A 21,155-nucleotide genomic window follows, 5' to 3' on the forward strand; every position below is an offset into this window, starting at 1 on the left:
AAGAAAAAACTTTACACTCCTATGACAGTGGCTGATATAACACTGAATACAGCCTCCTGTTCTTTCATTCAACTTTTAACTGCAGAAGGCTTTTCACGCTGCCCTCTGCTGCCCCCTAGTGGCTACACAACAGCAAAACTACTTGAACTTGGTTGAACAGCTTTAAAACTCACTTCTCTCCTTATGTGTGCACCTCTACGTAACTAAACCTCTGAACATGGCACAAAAACAAGACGTTCTGTCACTATAAATAAACAATATATATTTCAATAAATAACTAACATAATAATCGCTTTGCTCTTTGAACATGATCAGCAGAGATGTATGTACATCATGTACAGCTTAAATGGGGACCAAACTTTTTAATTTGTGAAGGTGAACAGATTGTGGCTCTGATTTAAAAAGCTCGCCACAAGTATTCTCAAGAATATGTAATAACGTGTACCAAATATATGAATTTATCATGTCTTAACTCTTGTGCCATACAAAGTGTAGACTTATAACCAAATGTGATAGAGTAAATAAACATCCCACAACTACGAGTCAGCTGCTGCAAATTTAAAAAGGTCACAGACAATACTTTTTCATGATCAGATATTTGGATACTTTCAGTGTTTTTCCAATCCATCTAAAATCAGAAATTCAAAAGTCTTGTATATCCTGCATGTGTGGGTGAGAGTCTGCAGAAAACAAAGAGGAAATCGTCTTTCAGAGCCGTCTAACACATTGAGAAGACAATCACGCCACTGAACACTTTCTAACTTTTTCTACTATGAACCAAACCGTTTGAAAAAAAGTGAGTATTTGATTTATTATGATCAGCGCAAGGTCGCACTGGGCTCTGAAGTGCTTAAATGTTGAACATCTCTAACAGTATTGCACTTTATATATTTAGAATGGTAAAAAAAGGCAACACTTTATTTAGAAATTCAACAGAGCTGTCACAATAAAGTGACAAGGAATGAGCAAACAAGACCAAAACTAATAAAAATAATGATGTGTGACAATTACTGTCCAATTAGTGTAACTGTATGGAAGTGATTATTTGTTAATAAGTCACATTTTTCACTTTGAACAACAAATGTAAACAAGATAATAAAAAAAAAATGAAAGCAGCCAAAGGGATAAATTATGTTCATTACAAAGCACAAAGTCCGTCCCTGCGTTGTAATGTCAGCACCCTGCTTTAGCTCTCAGTTTAATCGAGCCCATTTCAAAACGAAATGCTCCTTTCAGTCAGTACGAATCGGCTTGATCTTTACGTGAACGTCTCGTGCTGCACTTTGACGGACCTGCGTCGACACGCCTCAAAAATAAAGCGGGACAGGAAAAAAAAAAAAACGATTCATCTACGCGGAGACGGTTCCCATAGAAACGCCACACGTGGTTCAGCTGCACAGTCTGAACTCAGTCGGTGTCAGAAACCATCCCTGCGTGGAGTCAGATGAGATTTATATGAGCGAGATGTTACATCGAGGTTCACACCAGGATGAGATGCTGCGGTGTAATAAACTAAACGAGTCAGCTGCAACATAAAGTTTGGCACTCAGAAGTGTTTAGGTCCACGCTATGTACAATGAAAACTTATCTTGATCTATTCACAGACATTATAGAAAAGTGTGTATGAGGAGTGTTTGGCTAAAGCGCAACAAGAACTTGAAGGTGAACGGTTCAGTATCCATCAACAGTGGTTTCTTCTTGTATTTTTTAAAAGCTCCACATGATACAACTACATAACATGTAACCTGAACACAAAGGAAAATATCTCTGCAGGTGAAAGCGGATCGGACCTTCAGCGATGCACCTCGCGTGCAGAAGACTTTAAACGAATCAAAATGGATTTCTGTTTGAAATGATGAAAGGTTACCGAGTCCGTCTGCAGTGACAAAAACAAGTTTTTGTTATTGTCAGAGCAGGCTCATAGATGAGCTGATCCTGAAAACAAATCAAACTCAGCCACGTAGATATCACAACATCCCCGACTCTGCCTCAGTTTGGCAATTCTTCATCACTCCGCACGGATCCTGGTCCTGTGGAAGGTTCACAGGAGGGTGCACGGAGGTTACAAGTCCTTTACGAGCACTTGCTCAGTGCGAGAAATCCTTGCACAGATAGCGCGGTTGAAAATGTTTCTCTGAGCACGACTCACTGCACGTCTGACACCACTGCTGCTTGTGTGATCTTTTCGCAGTGTGCGTATGAGTGTGACATTTCTGCTGTACAAAGTGTCCCCGGGTTCCACCGCCTGGCGTTCCCTGTTCCCCCGTTTGTGCGAGCGACACGTTCGTGTCTTTAAGCTCGGGGCTCCAGTCTGTGCGACAGTTCGAAAAGCGTCCGCTGATTGTCGATGATGTGCAGGCAGTGAACGCTCGCCCTCACCTCCGCACTGTCCACCCCAATCACCTCGTTGCCTAGGAGATGGTGACAAAACACACTCGGGTTTTTAAAATATACTTAAAGGTCTAAACTCTATAATTATAAAAATAAAACCAATATGTAAAAGCCAATCGGAAACAGTTGCTTAGTAACTAGGAGAAAAGCTGTAAATGTGTAGTACACAAACCCGCCTGCAGATGGTGCTCAAGTCCTCACATTGAGAACATTTAAACCTCAAAACACCAAAAGTTCCTGTAACTTTTTACAGACTTAATTCAGAACAGTTGAGCAAACAGTACCAAAGTGTGGGTTGCTGAACATCATCAGCTTCTCTCTCAGAACAAACATTTTATTCACTGAAAATGTTTGTTTGACCAGTAGTAGAGGCGCCTGAGTGTAAATATTAGTTTATGACTTTTTTCTTCTTCCTCCCACAGTTGGGGTCCGGTCCAACAATTAAACCAGAGATGTATTACCCCCCGCCCACAAACATTAAACTTGAAAATGCCTGATACCTTAAGATTGCAGCATGATTTCTACAACTTAAACAACATTTTACTGTATGTGGTGTACTGACAGCAAAAGGACTCAAACTAGAGTTGAATTAGGGCCTAAAAAAACCCAACCTGGCCCAAATCATTCTTTCCGGGTCCGACCCAAATAATTAACTGTGATTAGAGGTCTGAACCAGAAAAAAGAACTTATTTTTTTAATTAAGCCTTTACTGCTTTTGTAAGTAAACCAGTTTGAAAGAAAGAAAGAAACAAAGAAAGGAAGACATAATATTTCTTGCTTATTAACAAGAGTCAGTGGATTATTATAGTTATTATAGTTATTAATGGCCAGCGGACGCGTGCGGCTGATGATCCACTGTGCAGTGTTGCTTCAGTTTCTCATACCAGGCAAACAATGTTGATAGTGGGATATTTGTCACCCTCCAGTTCTCTCTGTGCACGGCAAAACGGTTCTAGAAATGTGACTAAAAACTCAACATGTCGGGGAGAAGTTGTCCATGTGCGCCTGCTCCACGCGAGCCTCCACCTTCTCACTAAAACTGCACCATAGAAGCCCGAGCCCACATGCGCAATTGTTGCGCAATGCGCCAGCGCTACTCTCTTTTCACAGTCTGATTAACGGCTGCGATCTATTTTATTTTCCTCATCCTCAACACATCAACTTACTACGACGAAGCTTTAGGACCACGCTAAGAGAAACTTTAAAAAAAAATTACATTGCCACGTTAATGAAAAAAAGAAAAGTCATAAAATTACGAGAATAAAGTCGTACAAGAGGTTTTTTTTTTTTTAGCTGTTGTTTTCTTTTCCACGAGTCGGAGCCACGATGTGACCTGTCAATCAATCCAGTAGGCGTGTCAGCAAACGACCAATCCGAAGCTGAATGGTCCTTACCTGCAGAGAGCTGGAGCGCACCACCATAATCTGATGCATACAAAAACACAACAGCAGGCGGCAGTACTGGAACACACTTTGAGTAAGAGCGTCAATAACAATAAAGTTTAACAAATATTCTTCGTTTTACCACAGTTAGAATACAGTAAACCTGCTTTATTGTGTCGGAGTTCGGATAATATTACGACTCATTCAGCTTTGGATTGGTCATTTGCTGACACGCCTACTGGATTGATTGACAGGTCGCGTCGTGGATCTGACTTGTGGAAGAATAAAATAAAATTAACGACAGCTGTAAAAAAAAAAAGAAAAAAAAAAGTATTTATTATTTAGACTTTCTCATAATATTAATAATTTATTTAACTTTATTCTCGTAATTTTGTGGCTTTTAATTTTTTTTTCTTAGCGTGGCTCTAAAGCTCCATTGTAACTTACTGCCTCCTCCTCAACAAGCAGATTAACACAATTTTACATCGTGCATTCTTATTTAGTTTTCTTTGTGCTGTATGGTTTGTAAAACTGCATCAAAAGCCCGAGACTGACCCAGCCTGTCCATTAAGCACATTCTTTTGGCCCAACCCGGCCTGAATTTCAGGTCAGACCGGGCTCGGGTTAGAAATCGCAGCTCTAACTCAAACCTACGAGCTTTCCTCAATCTTAATCTCTCCACATTTGGCTTCATGCCTCCACCACTAGCCTAAACACTGCAAGGCCAAGTTTGAGGACATATAAAACATTTATGTCTGTGATAATCATTGGTCTTTAATTGCTCTAACACCCTGCAGTTTAACTCTTTTCTTCAATCAATTTGTGGATAATTTTGTATATTTTGTGTTTATTTTTCTCTATTGTCAAATGTATGACAAGAAATGTATCACATGCATAAGAAGACAATTACCAGAAAAGATTAGAACATTCATACGAGCTGCTAGAAGTCGAGTCTTTCTTGTGTTTGTTAGATAAAGTGCGGACGAGAGGACTCACCTTGTTGGTCACTTTGGCAATGGCGTATCATTCTCACCGTGTCTGCTATCATATGCTGTTAAATTGAAAGAAGACGTGTCGTCTCAGTGACATCATCAATTTTAAATGTAGCAAATCCCGTATTTTGAAACGACTGAGCCAAGATTCAAATTAATCTGTCACCTGCACAGTCAAAGCTCTTAATTATTCACCAGCCAAAAAGAAGACATGTTATTTAGAGATTGGCGTTTCCCGATCAAATTTCTCGATGTTCGTATGAACTAATTTAAGGTGCAAAATCTTTAAAGACGATACAGAACTGAGTCAACTCACCAGCTTCTCAAAGTTGACCAAGTTGTCGTGAAAGGTCTTGTTTCCCTCGTGGATAAAAGTGATGTCTAAAAGCAGCAGAGTGGTACAGTAAGGTTTCATTTAGTGTTTTATGTGTCCGTTAGTGAAAAATGTAGACGATACCTTTTAAGAGAAGAGGCATAAAAGGGATCTTAGGAGGTTTCATCCTCTTGAAGGCCTCTCTATAAGCTTTATGGTTCATGGATGGATCCTGCATGAAGACAGAACCATTAGTAAAAGAAAAGGTTTGGAAAACGACGAGTGATTGGTCTGTTCAATCATAAGCGAAACACGTTTTAATCCCCGCTTCTGTTCTCACCGTGATGAGCTCCAACTCGGAAAACAACTTCTTGAACTTCCCTGGACATTTCTGAAAAAGAGGAGGTTTAGTCAGAACTGGATGTGCAATAATTACTGTGCATTTCATTAAACGCAGCCATACCTCCCACGTTTGGTTGAGCCGGCTGACAGCAGCTGTGTTCAGACCCATGATGATGGCAAATGCAGAGTGTAGATTTCTTTGGGATTTACAGCTACATGCACAGAAGAAACAAAGAGTTAAACCAAGCAGAATCTTCACGCTCCTGAATAAATAACACCTTGTTTGATTTCCATGTACTCACTGAGCTGCAATCTTGATGAACTTCTTGAGCAGCTGCACTCTCTTATTGAGCGACACACACATCAGAACCTCTGACATGACCCACTGCTGGACCTCGTTACATCGCTGGAGGAGAACTGAGAGCGCCGCTGTGTAACCTGCGCCGGGAGCGCGGCTCAGGGTGTAGTACACCAGCTCCTGCTGCGCACGAAACGAGGGAAGCATGTGTGTGAAATCAACCGGACTTTTGAGGAAAAATCAAAAATAAAGACCGTTATGGTAATAAGAATAAATTATTTCACTTTTAAACAGGAAGCCAGTAATACTGGGATTTTAATGGACCTGAAACCAAACACGGTTTTTGATTTATCAAACATATTTTTAGAGGGTTTAAGGCACGGGTGTCCAAAGTGTGGCCCGAGGGCCATTTGCGGCCCTTGGAGTGATTTTGTGCGGCCCACAACTGCAGTTTAAGAATGGTATAATTTTGGACAACAGGCTTAAGAGGTCGATGTAGACTTTCTGAAAATTTGTTGGCAATCATTTTTATATAAAGTTTAGGTTTAACAGCAAAACAGTTGAAAAACAATCTTCTCAAAATGAGCAATATTAAGCAAAATACAAACCTTTGGCTATAATCTTTTTATTTTCACTTCCTGGTACAAAGCACCAAAAACCTTCACAGGTTTCTACCAGAAAGGAGAGTTTTGGATAAAGACTCATAAAACTTGGCTAAATATTGCAGCTGATAAAATAATCAAAAGGGAAACTAGACATTAATAAAATGTGGTATCATCTACATACGAGTTGATCAACTTTATCAAACCTTCTATGAATCTGTTGTAGCGACTGACAACTGGACCATTTTTCAGAACTTGGATCAGCCTTTTGGGACGTCCATGGTCCAAAAGGCTGATCGACCCCCTTTTCAAAAGACACTTACTCATATTCTACTTTTATTGCTGAGAACAGACTAAAATGAACTTTCCAAACACAAGAAAACAACAAACATAGACACAACAAATGAAATAAATCAAATACTTTATTTAAAAAAAAAGTGAAGCTTTTAATGTTTTGGATCTATAACAATTTAAAACTCTTTCTCCACCAAAATTTTGTCCTTTCTCCAACATATTGTTCACGTTGAGAGTTAAATTCTCATTTTTGTGGCCCATGAGTCCTTTCATCTGGATAGTTTTGGCCCACATATTACAACATCTGGACACCCCTGGTTTAAGGTAAGTCAATAAACCCATCTGTTCAGCATGGTGGCAGTAGTGTCATGCACTGGGACTAATTATTGTGTTTGTACCTCATGGATGGATTTGAAAAGACTCCAGTCCAGGTGTGTGAGTGCTGCTGCCACATCCCAGGTGTTGATGCCCAAAAGGCGAACCGGCCTCCTGCTTAACTCCGCACAGTCTGTTAATGGAGGCTGCAAACATAAACCAAACAAAACGGAGCTAAAATGCACATTAAAACAATCAAAACTATTGTAGGAATTAGGCTCTGTCTATGTAAGCTAAATAATATCTTTGATTTTGTGTGAATACATTTCAGTTATGATGCTAGACACATTAAAACAAATAGAATATTAAATTTCAGGGAAAATTACAAAACACCCCGGGGCTCACTTTGTTTCCATCAGTGCTTCTGAAAATCTGAGAAAGATCTGATGCTAAAGAGAAAGTGTGGCAAAAACAGAACCAGGTGTTTACGTACCAAGATCTCAGTGAGGTCCCTGTGGCAGGCCACTAGCTTTCCCTGTGGGGTCAGAGACTCTGAATAGACACAGTCACTGGGCTGCAACACTCTTCGCTCTGCAGACAAGTCCACGCAAAACGGGAGAGAGGAGACAAAGATGATGAGGGTGAAGGACAATGAATCTCACCGAGGACAACTTTTACACTTGAGTTCACTTTTAAAGGACTACTAAGAAACACTGCATGCAGACAGGTCTAAACAAGTACAGTTGAAATGTGTACATGGACATCCAGCTGTGCGCCTGTGTGTGTATTTTCTCTTGCGTTACTCTACCTCCAGTGTGCGACACCACGGCGAGCACCATGTCCTCCTCGGTTCTGTCCAGCTTCAGGCTCAGGATACGCAGCAGCTCCTGGGCCTCCAGAGCAGGATGTGTGTGGACACTTAGGTAGGAGTCAGCACTCACGTACACGCAAACGATCACTGAAAAACAAATGTGAAGTGGTTTAAAAATCATATGGAAGCACACGGAAAAATCAACGCTCAATTTGAGAAGGGTTTTATTAAGGACACAGGCAGACAGAAATGGGGAACACCGTGTATTTCTATACATTTGGGTGTATATCTTCACATCAATTGACTTTTTATCTGCACAACTCTGGAAAACGTTTCACATTCTGTACGTCTGCTTGTGTCTGCCTCTTACCTTCCCTCGTGTCTGGCTGTGAATTGCGGAGATGCAAACTGTTTTCCTTCAAACTCAACTGCTGATACGTTTGTTTACTCTGCCAACGAAAAAGCAGAAGAAAAACACGGAGAGCTGAAACGCTTTGTTTTACCTCCACCGGAGACCATTCGGTACAAGAAACGAGGACAGTTTCAATGTGAAACGGTTTTCTTTGACAAACCTTTTGATTTGGAGGGCAGTCATCCACCGTGCTGCAAGAAACACACAGAAACAGGAGGGTTAATAGAAATCACACTTCAGAGTGTAAGCACGAACACACGAAAGCTCTTACTGTCTGCGACGCAGAAGTTTCTGAAACTCCTTCAGGTCTTTTTCCAGCGTGGGGAACTCGTACAGATCCTCTAAAACACATCTGTACAGTGTCTGACAAACAGAGAAAACAGGAAAGATGAAAAACGTTCCTGACAGCACGGACCACGTTATAGGAGCAGTCAGGCTTTTTCTGAAGTTGTTGTGTGAAGATGAGTCATCAGTGACTCACTAAATTGTCAGAAATGTAGTCAGGATTCTTGATAGAAAAATCGAACTAATTGCAGCTCAAAAACACACTCGTGTCACTTTTGCATCTGGCAGATGAACAAACGGAGGCTTTGCCAGGCGAAGGTGCGCACGGATCGTGTTTCAGGATTGCATGTTTGCAGGTTGTGCTGGAGCTCTAGTGTTCTCCTGGGTAAATAACCATCTGATGCAAAAGTGACATTTTGTAAAAATACATATTTTTTGTGCCACACTGTAATCTTGGCAATCTGAGTTGTCTAAGGTGCTGAGAAACACTCTTTTGATGACATCATTCCAAACATCACCTAACCTAGCTTGTTTATCGCCTTGGTGATCCTAAATAATGTGCTAACTGCTATCTGCTTCAGGTAAGACGGTGACTACTCAATGTTCATCCAACCAAAAAGAACCCAAAACAAATAATAATAAGTCTTGAAGGATTGTAAAATATTTCTGTAATCAGGACGTTTAGGTGCAGCTATTTTCTCTTGTGGCAATTGTTAGAAACAAAAATTAACACTATTGCTCAGGTTGAGTACAGCATTTGCAGCTCATTTAATAACTAATGTTAAGAGATAAGGTCTGTCCTGTGGGGTCTGGGTGTGTATGATGGATAATTAACAACCTGCATAAAAATTCTGAAGGTCCTAACAACAGGAATTTGCACAGATCAGCAAACACAAGGCTCACACAGCTCTTTATCACGGTCACTGACCCACCGTTGCCTCAAAAGTCCAATTCCATTATCATTTCTGTTACTAGGCAACCATCACCTGGGTTACACACTCCATATAAGCCTATACCCTTGTCAACCCTACCACTTTGGTTTCCATAGCAACAGCAGCTGAGCTGTCAGGTTATGAGGGAACAAGCGACTGGAGCCGGGGTGTTTCTAACCACATTCCGTCTTGACTTCTCAATTTGTCTCATGAGTGTGTTTGTCTCTTGTCTGGTGTCACACGATCAGAAGAGTTCAATCTGATTCAGTGCACCGTGCAAAGAATAATAAATAAATACATAACATAGAAGAAATACTTGATCCAGTTCTGCAAAACTTGATAACAGCTCTGTTTAATAAAAAGACAGCAACAGAAGTTGAATTTCTCCTCAGACGCTTTTCAGAAATGCGAGTGAAAACGGCACATTAGGATTAAGGTAATGAATAAAACCAACCTACAGGTGAATCGTGTTAGTGATGATGGATGCCAGCGCTGCCATACCTTCATGAAGCTCCTGACGTGCTCCTCTTCCTTGAGGAAGTCCTTATAAAGCCTGCTCCAGTGGGAGACGAGCCGCAGTACCTTGCGCTTCCTGAAGAGCATATCTTTGCCTTCCTCTTGGCCCCGGCAGCGTGCACTGCTATAGGTGAGTGCGGTCAAGGAAACAACAAAAGACAACGTGGAGCCTAAAAAGACGGGTGAGACAACTCATGTGGGACACTTTGCTTCTGCCTGCATGAAATAAGGATATTGTCCCAGCAGCGCCTGACAGAGGTCATTAGTGGACATGAACACAAGGTAGGTCAACAGGAAGTCATCCAGCAGCATTTCTGAAACACACAACACACTGAGTCACACTTCCAGGACCTTTATTGACAAAAAAGTCCAAGTGATAATGTTCTAAATAAATTTAGCTTGATTATAGCTACTTGATGACTGTCTGTCTTCAACCTAGTGAGTTTAGGCTTCAACCTAGTTAACACAAATTAAAACTGAAATAAAATGTTTAATGTGACGCTAACCTTCCTGTCTTCCCATTGCATCCCACTTTAAAGAGTTTTCAATGTCAACAACACTATACCAATAATGATAATAGCAACTAGACAAATTGCATTTCCTGCTAAAATGCAGTGTCAACGCTTACTGCAGAAGAACTTGTTGAAAAACATCTGAAATTAGCTAAAATGCTGAAATGTAGCTAAAATGGAAAAACAAGCCTAAGTTAGCAGAAGAAAATAGAATCGACACATTCTGCTGAATTAGGTTTAAATGAAAATTAGCACTAAAATTTGAACATTAACTTAAAAAGCTGAAATCAGCAAAAAATGGCTGAAAAGTAGCTGAAAAGGCTGAAAGAAACTTAAACTACCAGAAGGAAGCGGAAAGAGCTGAAATGAGCTAAAAAATGTGGAATTACCTGAAAAAGCTAAAAACAGCATTAAAAGAGCTAAATAGTAGCTGAAAGAGCAAAAAAGTTAAAACTAGCAGAAAAAAAGCTGAAAGGAGCATAAGAAGCTGAAATTGGTAGAAAGAATTTAATTAGGCTGAAAGTAACTGCAATTACCACTAAAAAAAACTTGAATTTGTCTAAAAACAGCTGAAATTAGCTACAAACATTGGTAAAAATGTGGCTGAAAAGTGAGAACAAGCTTAAATTAGCAGAAGAAATCAGAAATAACACACTTGCCCAGTTAGGTTGAAAAAAGCATAAATGAGCACAAAAAGTGGAAAGTATCTGAGAAAACATGAAATTAGCAAAAACAGCTAAATAGTAGCAGAAATAGCTGAAACTTGCAGAAATAAGCTGAAAGGAGCATAAGAAGGTGAAATTAGCACAAAACAGCTGAGAAAACAGCAGAAATTAGCTGGAAAATAGTTTAAATTTGCACAAAGAAGCTGAAAGAAGCTGAAGCAGAACAAAATGTGAAAGGAGCAACAAAAGGTTACAAAACAGACCTAAAGATTTCAAGGATGTAAAATGAGTTCAATTCATTTTCTGAGGATAAAATGGCAGAAAAGTCTAAATATTAAAAAAAAAAAAAAAAAAGCTAAAGTTGGACCAACACCAAAAGTCAAAGCACCCTTCTTCTGAAAGAGCTGAACATTTTGATATACAGTATGATTTGTTGAAATTGCACAAAAATTGTGGAACAAGAAAGATGCTGAAAAACATGCAGAAGAAAAATGGATCACAATAGTGTGAATGCTTCATAAACATTCGCACATTCAGCGATGATGCTCTGACAGAGACGTTAACTGCTGCTGGTGCATCCAGCTGTATTCAGGCCCCACGGTGGATTCTGATGAACCACTACAGTCTTGTGTTGCTCAGTAAGGAAATAAAAGTCAGAGGTATGTATACCAATTCCATGAAAGGGGGCAATCTTCAGAGACCCTCTGAATGCTGAGGGGGAATGTTTGTATTGTGACTATTACAACAACAGATTTCAACGTGATCTAAAAAAATGTCCTGTTTTGAAAATGTTGCCATCTTTAAATAGTCACTTTAGTTTGTAGTCAAAGACACAAAAAGTTACGACAATCTTATTTTTCTTGTCTGACATTCAAATCAACCCAAAGTTTTCCAGCAGCATCTGTCTGCGTTCTGATGAAGCAGATTACAGTTGATCCATTTTTCCTCGTTACTTTTCCACATCACCGAGGCAAGAGTTTACAGTTTTTGGCCAGTCACTGCAGATTTTAGAAGTTAGGCTTAAAATACAAGAAAATTGGAGCATTTCAGATTCGAGGTGCTCCAGCATTAAAAATATATAATTTTGAGAATCAAAACATGCAAAAAAAAAAAAAAAGTAGTAGACAGCCAGGATCAACATGTAAACGATTGTGGGCTTTAAAAGATTAATCTGAGTTTCTGTGTCAGTGAGGGTCGATCAGAGCAGGCTGAAGTGAGAGACAGGTGATCATCAGGTATGAATGAAATATAAACACCCCTCGCTGCAGCTGGTCATGAGCCACTGGTGGCATGACACAGCTCTGCACGTGTGTGTGCATGGTGTCAAACTCTCCATGAGAAATTATGGGACCTAAATATGGCTGTGTGAGGCAGAGTGAAGAAATCAATTATAGAAGACGGAGTACAGACCGTTGAGTTAATATTTCATTAACTGTCTGTCTGCTCTTTATAAATAAAAACAACTTTCCTGAGAGCTATTTTTAGACAGGTCTGACCCAGCTTGTTGCTGCTTCAGACCCCAGCGAGTTACTTTACTGTCACTCTCCTTTTTCTGAGACCTTTACAAGAGAAACAGCATATTCTTCTAAACTGCGGTGAATGCTGAGCTGAATGACTTCACTGATTTTTGGTGAAGAAGCTGAAACAGTTGTTAGACGTAAATGTCACAAAAGGCTAGCTAAAGGCTAAATGAAGCACATGGCAGCTAAACGTAAAAATAAGCAGAAGGCTAGATAAAAGCCAAAAGTACCAAAATGCAAAATAAAAGTAATTTTAGCTAAAAGCAGCAATGGCTAACTGAAAGTCAGTGTTTCTTTTGGCTGCTCCCTTCTTCAGGGGTTGCCACAGCGAGCTAACTCGCATGAAGGATTTGGCAATAGTTTTATGCTGGATGCCCTTCCTGATGCAGCCTGGGTTTGATCCCACAGCCTCAGGATTGCAAGAGTACAGCACTGACCACCAAGCCACTGCAGCCTCTGGCTAACTGAACGTTAAATGTAGCAAAATGTTAGCTAGAAATCAAAAGAAGCAAAAGGCTAATTAAAACTTCTTTCGGCTGCTCCCTTCTTCAGGGGTTGCCACAGCGAGCGAACTTGCTGGACACCTTTCCTGATGAAACCACTGACCACCAAGCATGTGGTCAGTGGTCATGTGGTCTGCTACCACAGACCAACAAGAGCCTTGCTCAAGAGCCCAGAGTAGGGCAAAAGAAGGTAGAGACAGGTGTGGGTGCTTCAACTATCCCACAATGGTCAGGGGATTTGAACTGACAACCTACCAATCACAGGTTCGCCTTTAACTTGGGCGCCACCAAGCCCCCAAAAGGCTAGCTAAAACTAAACGTTTGCTAAAACTAAAGGCTTGCTAAAAGTAGCAAAATACTAGCTAAACGTTTAATGTAGCAAAAGCATGCTAAAAGCTAAAAGTAGCAGAACAGTAGCTAAAACGCTAAACTGAACAAATATGTTGCAGCAGAATTAAAAGAAAAAAATATTTAGAAGGACTTTAAGAGAGCTCTACGTATTTTTATGAGAAAAATATTTGCTAATACAGTAGTCCCTTGTTTATTGCTGGGAATCCATACCCTAGACCCGCGATAAGTGAAAAGCCGTGAAGTAGGAATAGTAGTACAAGTATCAAGTAGTAGTTATTTATAGTGTATATATATAAAGATTTTAAACCCTTCCCACACTCTTGCATTATTCTAAACAATGTTTCTAAACTCAAAACGCTCTAAAAGAGCACAGAATGTCATGATTTCAGCTCCCTGCTTCCTCTGCTCTTTGCCACCTGCAAGTGCTCTTGGCCACGCCCACTTCTCTGCTGCACGGTGAACAGCTGATCAGCTGCAGCAGGAAGTTGATCCTGCAGTGTGAGCTGCACAAAGGTGCGGGAGGTGCTAAATAATTTAACATAATTTATTTTAAATAAAAATTACTTGCCGATCGTGCGGCTCATCCATCAATCAGCCAATTGTGCGTCATGTCCAAGCTTATTTTGAAAAACCGCGATAGAGCGAGTCCGCAATAAACAAACCAGGAAGTAGCGAGGGACTACTGTAAATTGAAATATATATTTAAAAAAAACTTGTGAACACGCTCAACATTTTGAAATATATAAGGTCAAAACAGTTCACAGAAACAATAGTTATGAGGTTGTTTTTTTGAACCAGCTGAGCTTTCCACTCTCCCCTCCCTCTTCCCTTCATCCCAGTTTTTATTTTCTCCTCCTCAGTGAGTACGTTTCCTCCCACTACCTCTCCCCTCCTACGCTCGCCCATTCTCTCTAAGCTCCGTGCGATGATAAATATCCATTTTCATCTTTAACATATGCCCCCTGCGCTTGCCCGCTGGCACAGACAAAGTCAAACACATACTCACAGACTCTGCAGCGCACACACCCAGACACACACGTGAACACGGCACCCTGATGAATAACTCATTCAGTCTGACCTTGGGGACTTTATCTCTTGTGAGAAAGAAATTAAAAAAGATAGAATGTGTATGTGCTAAACTAATCAGGGTAATCTGCAGCTTGTTTTTTCTTCTGTGTGTTTTATGTGTATGTGCTGCGGGGGAGTCAGGGTAATTGCTCCCTCTCTCTCTCTTCATGGAAGCATGTTGAAGCCTGTTCAACATGCTGCAGAACTAAGCCTGTTAAAGCAGCACACGGATGCTCGGCGCCACCTCAGGGAGCCTGTGCACGTCCGCACACGCACACTAAAGCATGTAACATTGTATATGAACATGTTCCCTCAGAGTTCGTGGACAAAAAGACAAAGACATGATATAGACTGGAACAGCCAAACACACAGACTGCATCCATGCTCCTGTCTCCATGTCTTCACCGCCTCTACTCTCCTCAGTGAATGAATATCGGGCGGACTTCCTCGACAAAGCCCATCTCAGTTCTCTCCCACATTTATCTCTCCCTCTTTCTTCCTTTGCTTCCTGCATTTCAGTCAGATGGCTTCTTGTGGACCGCTGGGAGCTGGTGGTGCTGAGGCTGTAGCTGATGCATAAAGGGGCCTTGTCTAAAAGAAAACGGTGGCAAAATAAGGGTTTGGTAAAATCCTCCTAGAATCCACAATATCCCAGAAAAATTAAATTTAGGTGTACCTTGGCGTCATGATCAAGTTGAAATTAATTAGAAAATAATACATTTAATAGCCTTTTTTTTTTTTTACATTTATAGATTTATTGCATTTAATATCTGTTGTCAAAAAAATTGGCTCTATTTTTACGCACATTTTAAATGAGACAAGTGGTTGATTAGCAATTTTTGGGAGATTTTATGATAATTTTAGTTTAGTTTATGCATTTATTCTAGAAAAACATACTGTGTCTCTTTGTTTAAGACATTTTAAAGTAGGGTTCAGTGAAAACCTCATTAGGCCTGTCACGATAACAAATTTTGCTGGGTGATTAATTGTCTCAGAATATATTGCGATAAACAATAATATTGTTTGAAATTTGACAATAATTAGTAATTGCAAATGTGCAATTAGCAATTATTGTCAAATTTAAGAAGAAATGTTGGTTAAATTTGTTTTGAGTATAGTACATTTTTTGACCACCGGATGACAGTATAAGACCGTTTGAACCGAAGGATGGATAGTGAGGGAGTGAGCAGCGTGTCTCTAAGAAAAATGAGAGGGCAGCCCCTTGACATGACATAGGCGGTCTCTCCTTCCTGTTTTTTGGTTCTCAAAATGGCAGATGCACTGTGTGGTTTTAGCTCTCTAGCATAGCATTTGTCACACAAAGATTTAAAAAAAAAAAAAATCAGTAAACAAGTTCTCAGCTTCTTTTGCAAAGAAAAACAACTTTTTACATGAAGGCACGAGTTTCAACTGTGAATTTTGGAGCTTCGACAAGCCGGAGTTTTTTTTCCCCCGAGGTCAGCCTGTTAGCTTAGCTTGTAGCTTAGCTTCTTTTAATGATCCAAAAGTGCGATTTTGGATGGTTAAAACAGATTTTTAAGAGAAAAGAGAAAGGAAGGGGTCATTGAAGAGCACCAGAGTTGAGCTTTTTGTCATCCAGTGTCTTCAGTAGAAAGAAAGAGATACAAAGAAACGATAAAGTTGATAAATGAAAATTATCGACCTCACTTTAATTTATCATGAGATTAACTGATTTATTGTTTATCGTGACAGGCCTAAACCTCATGAACAAATAATATCTTACCCGTTGTAGATAGTTTTTTGAACAGGTGAAACAGTAGTTCTGACAGGATTAATGAGCTAATACTAGTCAAAGTGGGGCCAAGACTAAAATGCATTCCTGTCATTTTAGAATTACTCCAAAAATTCAAATAAACATTGTTTAACAAACTTTTACACTACTGGAAAAACAAAAAACATGCATCTTGAAAACCCACTAGAATGGTTGCCAGATTAAAAAAAAAAAAGTAAATATGTAAAATTATTGAGTGTTAAAGTGACATTTTGAATGCCCTTTTTCAGAAAATCTTATTAGAAGTTAGATCCAGAGTTGCCTTTTTAAAATACCTTCAATTCATTCAAGTGACCAACACTTGTTTAAAAACTACATAGAAAATACATTAAATTAGAACAAAAATATCAAATACAAAAAAGGCATACAATGATGAAATTACTTTAAATATTATAATGTAATTTATAATGCCATGTACGGCACAATTAGTCATCAATATTTATTAACCTCAATAAAGAGATTATAAACAATCATAAAAATAAATTAGGTTAAAAAATATTTTTTTGTTTCAAATTGAGGTAATTCATGGAGCCATCTCCAACAGGTAAGATGTTAACTCTTCAGAACACGTCCACAGAGCCCCTCTGTTATAGGATTGTGAAAACTAGACGTGTTCAGTAGAAGAAATGCTTAAAGCACCCCGAGGCGATCCTCTCACAATCTCATTAGAGCATTTAACCTCCTAAACGTTCCCCATGTGGCAACGATCCGGCTGAAAGAATGCGCCTGGATGGAGTGCGAGGGCCAACACACGCTCTCACACGCCGAGAAAAGTACATACCTCATGGGTAAGAATCAACTTTAGGGTGAAGTAACACTAAAAACTGTCCTGTGTTCCACCTTGTGCGACACTGAAAAGCTCATTCTTAGAAGGAGCGTGGTATTCATGGCTTTGTTCAGTGTCAGAGCTGAGGTATGTGATCAGAGCAGTTTATTATTTGTCAGGAAGTCTTCTTCTAAATGACACTCGGGCTCACCTGAAAAACAAGTCACTCATTTCTGACAAACCCTTTGTTCAATTTTAACTCTTTGCATCCGTGTTTGTCTTTTTTTTTAACGCAGCCACACTGTGTGCACTCTACAGTCGCACCAACGAGTCTCTGCACGCACCAACGTTAACGCACACGCGTGTTCTTAGACGTTTTCAGACTCACCGCTCTCCCTGTTCTCCGGCGCCCCTCTTTGCTCATCCAGTCGCAGGTCACTGAGGAGATGCTCCAAGATCTTGAGCGGCGTTCCCGACACCACCACGTACCTGAAAGATGAAGAATTGCAATAGTCTTCTGCACCAGAGCGCGAGTGCCAACTGCACCCACGTCCGTCTCGCCATGATTTCTCTCTCTCTTCCTCCACATAATCATCATCATCATCAATGTAAGGAAAATTGGGAACGTCAAACGTGCAGGTGTCTGAATCCGCACGGTCTTCCTCGCTCTCATCCTCATCATCTATATCCTCCTCTGCCTCTGCAAGAGTAGCTAGCTCTGAGGTCATCCTCATGTCTTACTGTATGTCAACAAACCGCCCTCCAATAAGTTTTGCCCTCCCAGGAAGAGTGATCCTCCATGGGGTACAATGTCCCGTTGTCTGCTGCTGTCAGCTACAAGCCCGTAAGATTAAAACCTTCTCTCTGACAGCTTCTACAGTAGCCCTGCGAGGGAACTGAACGCTGCCGAGGATTGCTTTGAATTGTATACACATAACAGAGGCATTGAACCTGCCTGTTACCGACACGCCCTCATTTGTGCCCCGGGCCTTGGCAAACATTACACAAAGAAATCAACGTCCAACACATACAGTTTATGACCCTAAACACTCTGAATGATGTGTTAAAAAGTGCCAACTTTTTCCACTAAAAACAACAAGTCATTCTTTCCTTCCTGCTCCCCTGCCAGAAGCTAAAGTTATCTCAGTCAAAGTGTCATCGTCAACACAAATGGTTTACATGTGCATGCAGGAGTGTGTAGTTGCAACTTCAAATCCCAAAGAATAAAAAAAAGTAAAGGAGGATGAGAACTATCATTATGCTTTTGTTGCTCACAACTGTCAGCAAGGAGGGTTCTCATTATGTAGGGAAGTGAGCTGACCTCTTATTGCAGTCGTCCTCTCTGGACCCGCCCCCTGACGATGTAGGCGAGGGCCGGTCTGACGGAGACGTCACTGATGACACTACCCTCTGCAACACCAATACGTCTCGTCCCCTCTCCTTCAGACAAACCCTCCCCACCGCCTCCTGAAATAACAAAAAGGACATGTCACAAAGTGAAGCAAGGACAAAACTGCTGGAAGCCCATTAAAATGGCACTGAATGTTTCATTTCAGCCAGAACAAGCATGAAACAGCCTTAAACACAAAATCCCTTTTTAATGATATGAATCCAGACTTTAGTTGCTTTTTAGGTATCCTTTTATAATTTCTAAACGTCTAATTTATTGCAGGCATAAATCTGCATCAGAGCACAAAAAACATTATAAATCATGTCGTCACTGCATTCTTTGTCCACCAGAGAGCACTAAATATTTTTTTCATTCATTCAACCTTTATTTCTACAGGTTAGTCTCACTGAGCCACCAGGACTCATTTACAAGAGACCTGTTTTAAACAAAGAACACAGATGAGGCACAGACAACAATACATAATCATAAAAAATAAACATATAAAATGAAAAGTAAATGGAAAAAATTATATAAAATACAAAACAAAAAAACAGCTTCATTATAAAGAGATGTAAAATACTAAAAACAGGAACATGTCTGCATTGGTTTGAACTTAACAGATGTTTAAAGTCACTTAGGGAGGTCAAGGTTGAGAGCTTCAGATTTTTTTTGCAAAATATTCCAGGATACAGGAGCAGAGTAGGAGAAGGCCCTGCACTGAGGGAACACTGCAGGTAATGATGTCCTGAGAGCGCACGCTGTAGCTGCACTCATGCAGAGACATGTAGGAGGAGATGTATGAAGGCAACAGACCAAGAAGTGATTTAAAGATGAAAATGTACCAGTGAGAGAGACTTTGTGAAGTTAATGATGACCAGCTAACCAGTGAATACAGGGTGCAGTGGTGGGTACAGTAGTTACAGCCAGTTATGAATCTTAGCGCACCGTGATAGACAGCGTCCAACATCTGCAGGGTACTTGTAGGGGCGTTCATGTAAATAATGTCACCGCAGTCAATGGAGGGAAGGAAAGTCACAGTTACAAGGCGTTTTCTACCATTCAGAGTTAAACAGGATCTATTTCTGAAGAAGAAACCCAATTTTACTTTCAGTTTATTTACCAAATTTTAGACACAAGGCTTAAAAGAGAGCTGTGCACTGACCAAGATACCCAAGTGTTTGTAGGAATCGACAAACTCAATAGGAGCACCTTTCGAAGATACAGTAGAAGGAAGGACTGCTGGGACCGACTTCTTGTTTGAAAACAACACTCCTTTGGTTTTATCAGCATTTAACACCAGTTTGAGACGGAACAAATCTGACTGGATGATGTTGAAAATAGTCTGTAAAAGCTGGAAGACCTTAGCAACTGATTTACCTCGACAATAAACAACTGTGTCGTCAGCATAGAAATGTAAGGATGCATCAGGGATGATCTGACCTGCATTACTTATGTAGATTGTGAAGAGGGTGGGTCCTAAGATTGAACCTTGTGGTACACCGTTGTTAACATTTAGATAGCTGGAAGAAGTACCGTTATGTTGATTAATAAATTTTAAATATGTTGTATCTTTAAATTATTTCAAAACTATGTAAATTCATCTTGTTTAGTTGATCATAAAAGTTTAATAATCACATACGCATACACTAAATCCATGTAAATACAGCTGCTCCCTGCTCAATCACAAGGTAGGATCACATTTCCAGTCTTTTAAGGAACTATGAGGCATATTAAATTACAAAGAGCACAACTAGGAATGTGGGCTGACACCTGAAATGATCTCGCCTAAAAATGAGCAGCAACACAAAGCACAACTCTGACACACACACACACACACACACTACTGTGATAGTCCAGTGTAAATGGAATAGGGTTCGCTATGAACAAAGGTTCACAATAAGAACCAGCCGGAGGAGAACAGAGCAAAAAAGAGACAAGAAAAAGGGAGATGGATCAAAGGCGGAGGAGTGGGAGCAGAGATGAAGGAGGACGTCTCTCCTCCAGATGCTCGCTGCAGTCTGTGTCGCAGCCAGAGCGACTGAGCAGCAATCAAAACGGATACGCCGAGCTCGAACGCGGCTGCCGGCTGAATTAATCACACGTTGACTTCACTGTATTTGATCAAAGTGGTGAGACTTGGGAAGAAAAAGCAATTCAGCTGAACACAGAAGTTTACAACAGAGGACCTGGAATGTGCAATCAGAATAGTGGGAATCAGGATATGTCAAGAACAATCAACAAAAGGTACAAACACTCACAAAGCAGCACACAAACACAAATACACACACGTTCTGTGTAACTGTCAGATAGAAGACGGTCTGATCCTCAGAGACAGCAGGTGGGAGATAACTCAGGTCAGACGAAACAACTGGCTCCCAGAGCTCTTTGTGTTTGCAAACAAGCTGCACCGACCCGTTATGGATTATTATGCAGATGTTCAGCAGCCACGTGATCCTCCAACCAGATGTGGTCCTGACACAATCTGATGGTTTTTTTTTATTATTTTGAAAGTGATTTACTCATTCAATCATGCTGTGTACAACAGATGTCACATATAAATATTTATATTTCCTTTTAGAAAGTGCCTAAATATACGATGCCAAATGATCAAATAGTTTAATGTCATAAATATGTAATTAAAGGTCGTAATTATGAGATCAGAATCAGAATCAGTTTATAATCGCCATGTCAATGAACGAGGTT

The 21,155-nt window shown here is 40.2% G+C and overlaps 1 protein-coding gene across 1 annotated transcript in view; it reads right to left on the reverse strand.

Moving 5' to 3' along the window:
• Window positions 1–2,196: 2,196 nt before the first annotated feature.
• Window positions 2,197–21,155, reverse strand: part of rapgef5a (Rap guanine nucleotide exchange factor (GEF) 5a) — a 58,652-nt gene continuing 39,693 nt past the window's right edge. The window contains exons 10-26 of the mRNA XM_037693318.1: window positions 18,384–18,529; window positions 17,451–17,551; window positions 10,121–10,199; window positions 9,871–10,015; window positions 8,424–8,515; window positions 8,313–8,343; window positions 8,111–8,189; window positions 7,738–7,887; window positions 7,423–7,520; window positions 7,013–7,135; window positions 5,723–5,901; window positions 5,542–5,632; window positions 5,419–5,469; window positions 5,223–5,310; window positions 5,082–5,146; window positions 4,770–4,824; window positions 2,197–2,411 (exon numbers count right to left, since the gene is read on the reverse strand). Coding sequence (XP_037549246.1) covers window positions 2,293–2,411; window positions 4,770–4,824; window positions 5,082–5,146; window positions 5,223–5,310; window positions 5,419–5,469; window positions 5,542–5,632; window positions 5,723–5,901; window positions 7,013–7,135; window positions 7,423–7,520; window positions 7,738–7,887; window positions 8,111–8,189; window positions 8,313–8,343; window positions 8,424–8,515; window positions 9,871–10,015; window positions 10,121–10,199; window positions 17,451–17,551; window positions 18,384–18,529 — 1,692 coding nt within the window. The 3' untranslated portion in view covers window positions 2,197–2,292. The remainder of the gene's footprint in view (window positions 2,412–4,769; window positions 4,825–5,081; window positions 5,147–5,222; window positions 5,311–5,418; window positions 5,470–5,541; window positions 5,633–5,722; window positions 5,902–7,012; window positions 7,136–7,422; window positions 7,521–7,737; window positions 7,888–8,110; window positions 8,190–8,312; window positions 8,344–8,423; window positions 8,516–9,870; window positions 10,016–10,120; window positions 10,200–17,450; window positions 17,552–18,383; window positions 18,530–21,155) is intronic.

Source organism: Nematolebias whitei, chromosome 19 (genome assembly GCF_014905685.2).
Source record: "Nematolebias whitei isolate Nwh7 chromosome 19, NemWhi1, whole genome shotgun sequence".
Lineage (NCBI taxonomy): Eukaryota > Metazoa > Chordata > Actinopteri > Cyprinodontiformes > Rivulidae > Nematolebias > Nematolebias whitei.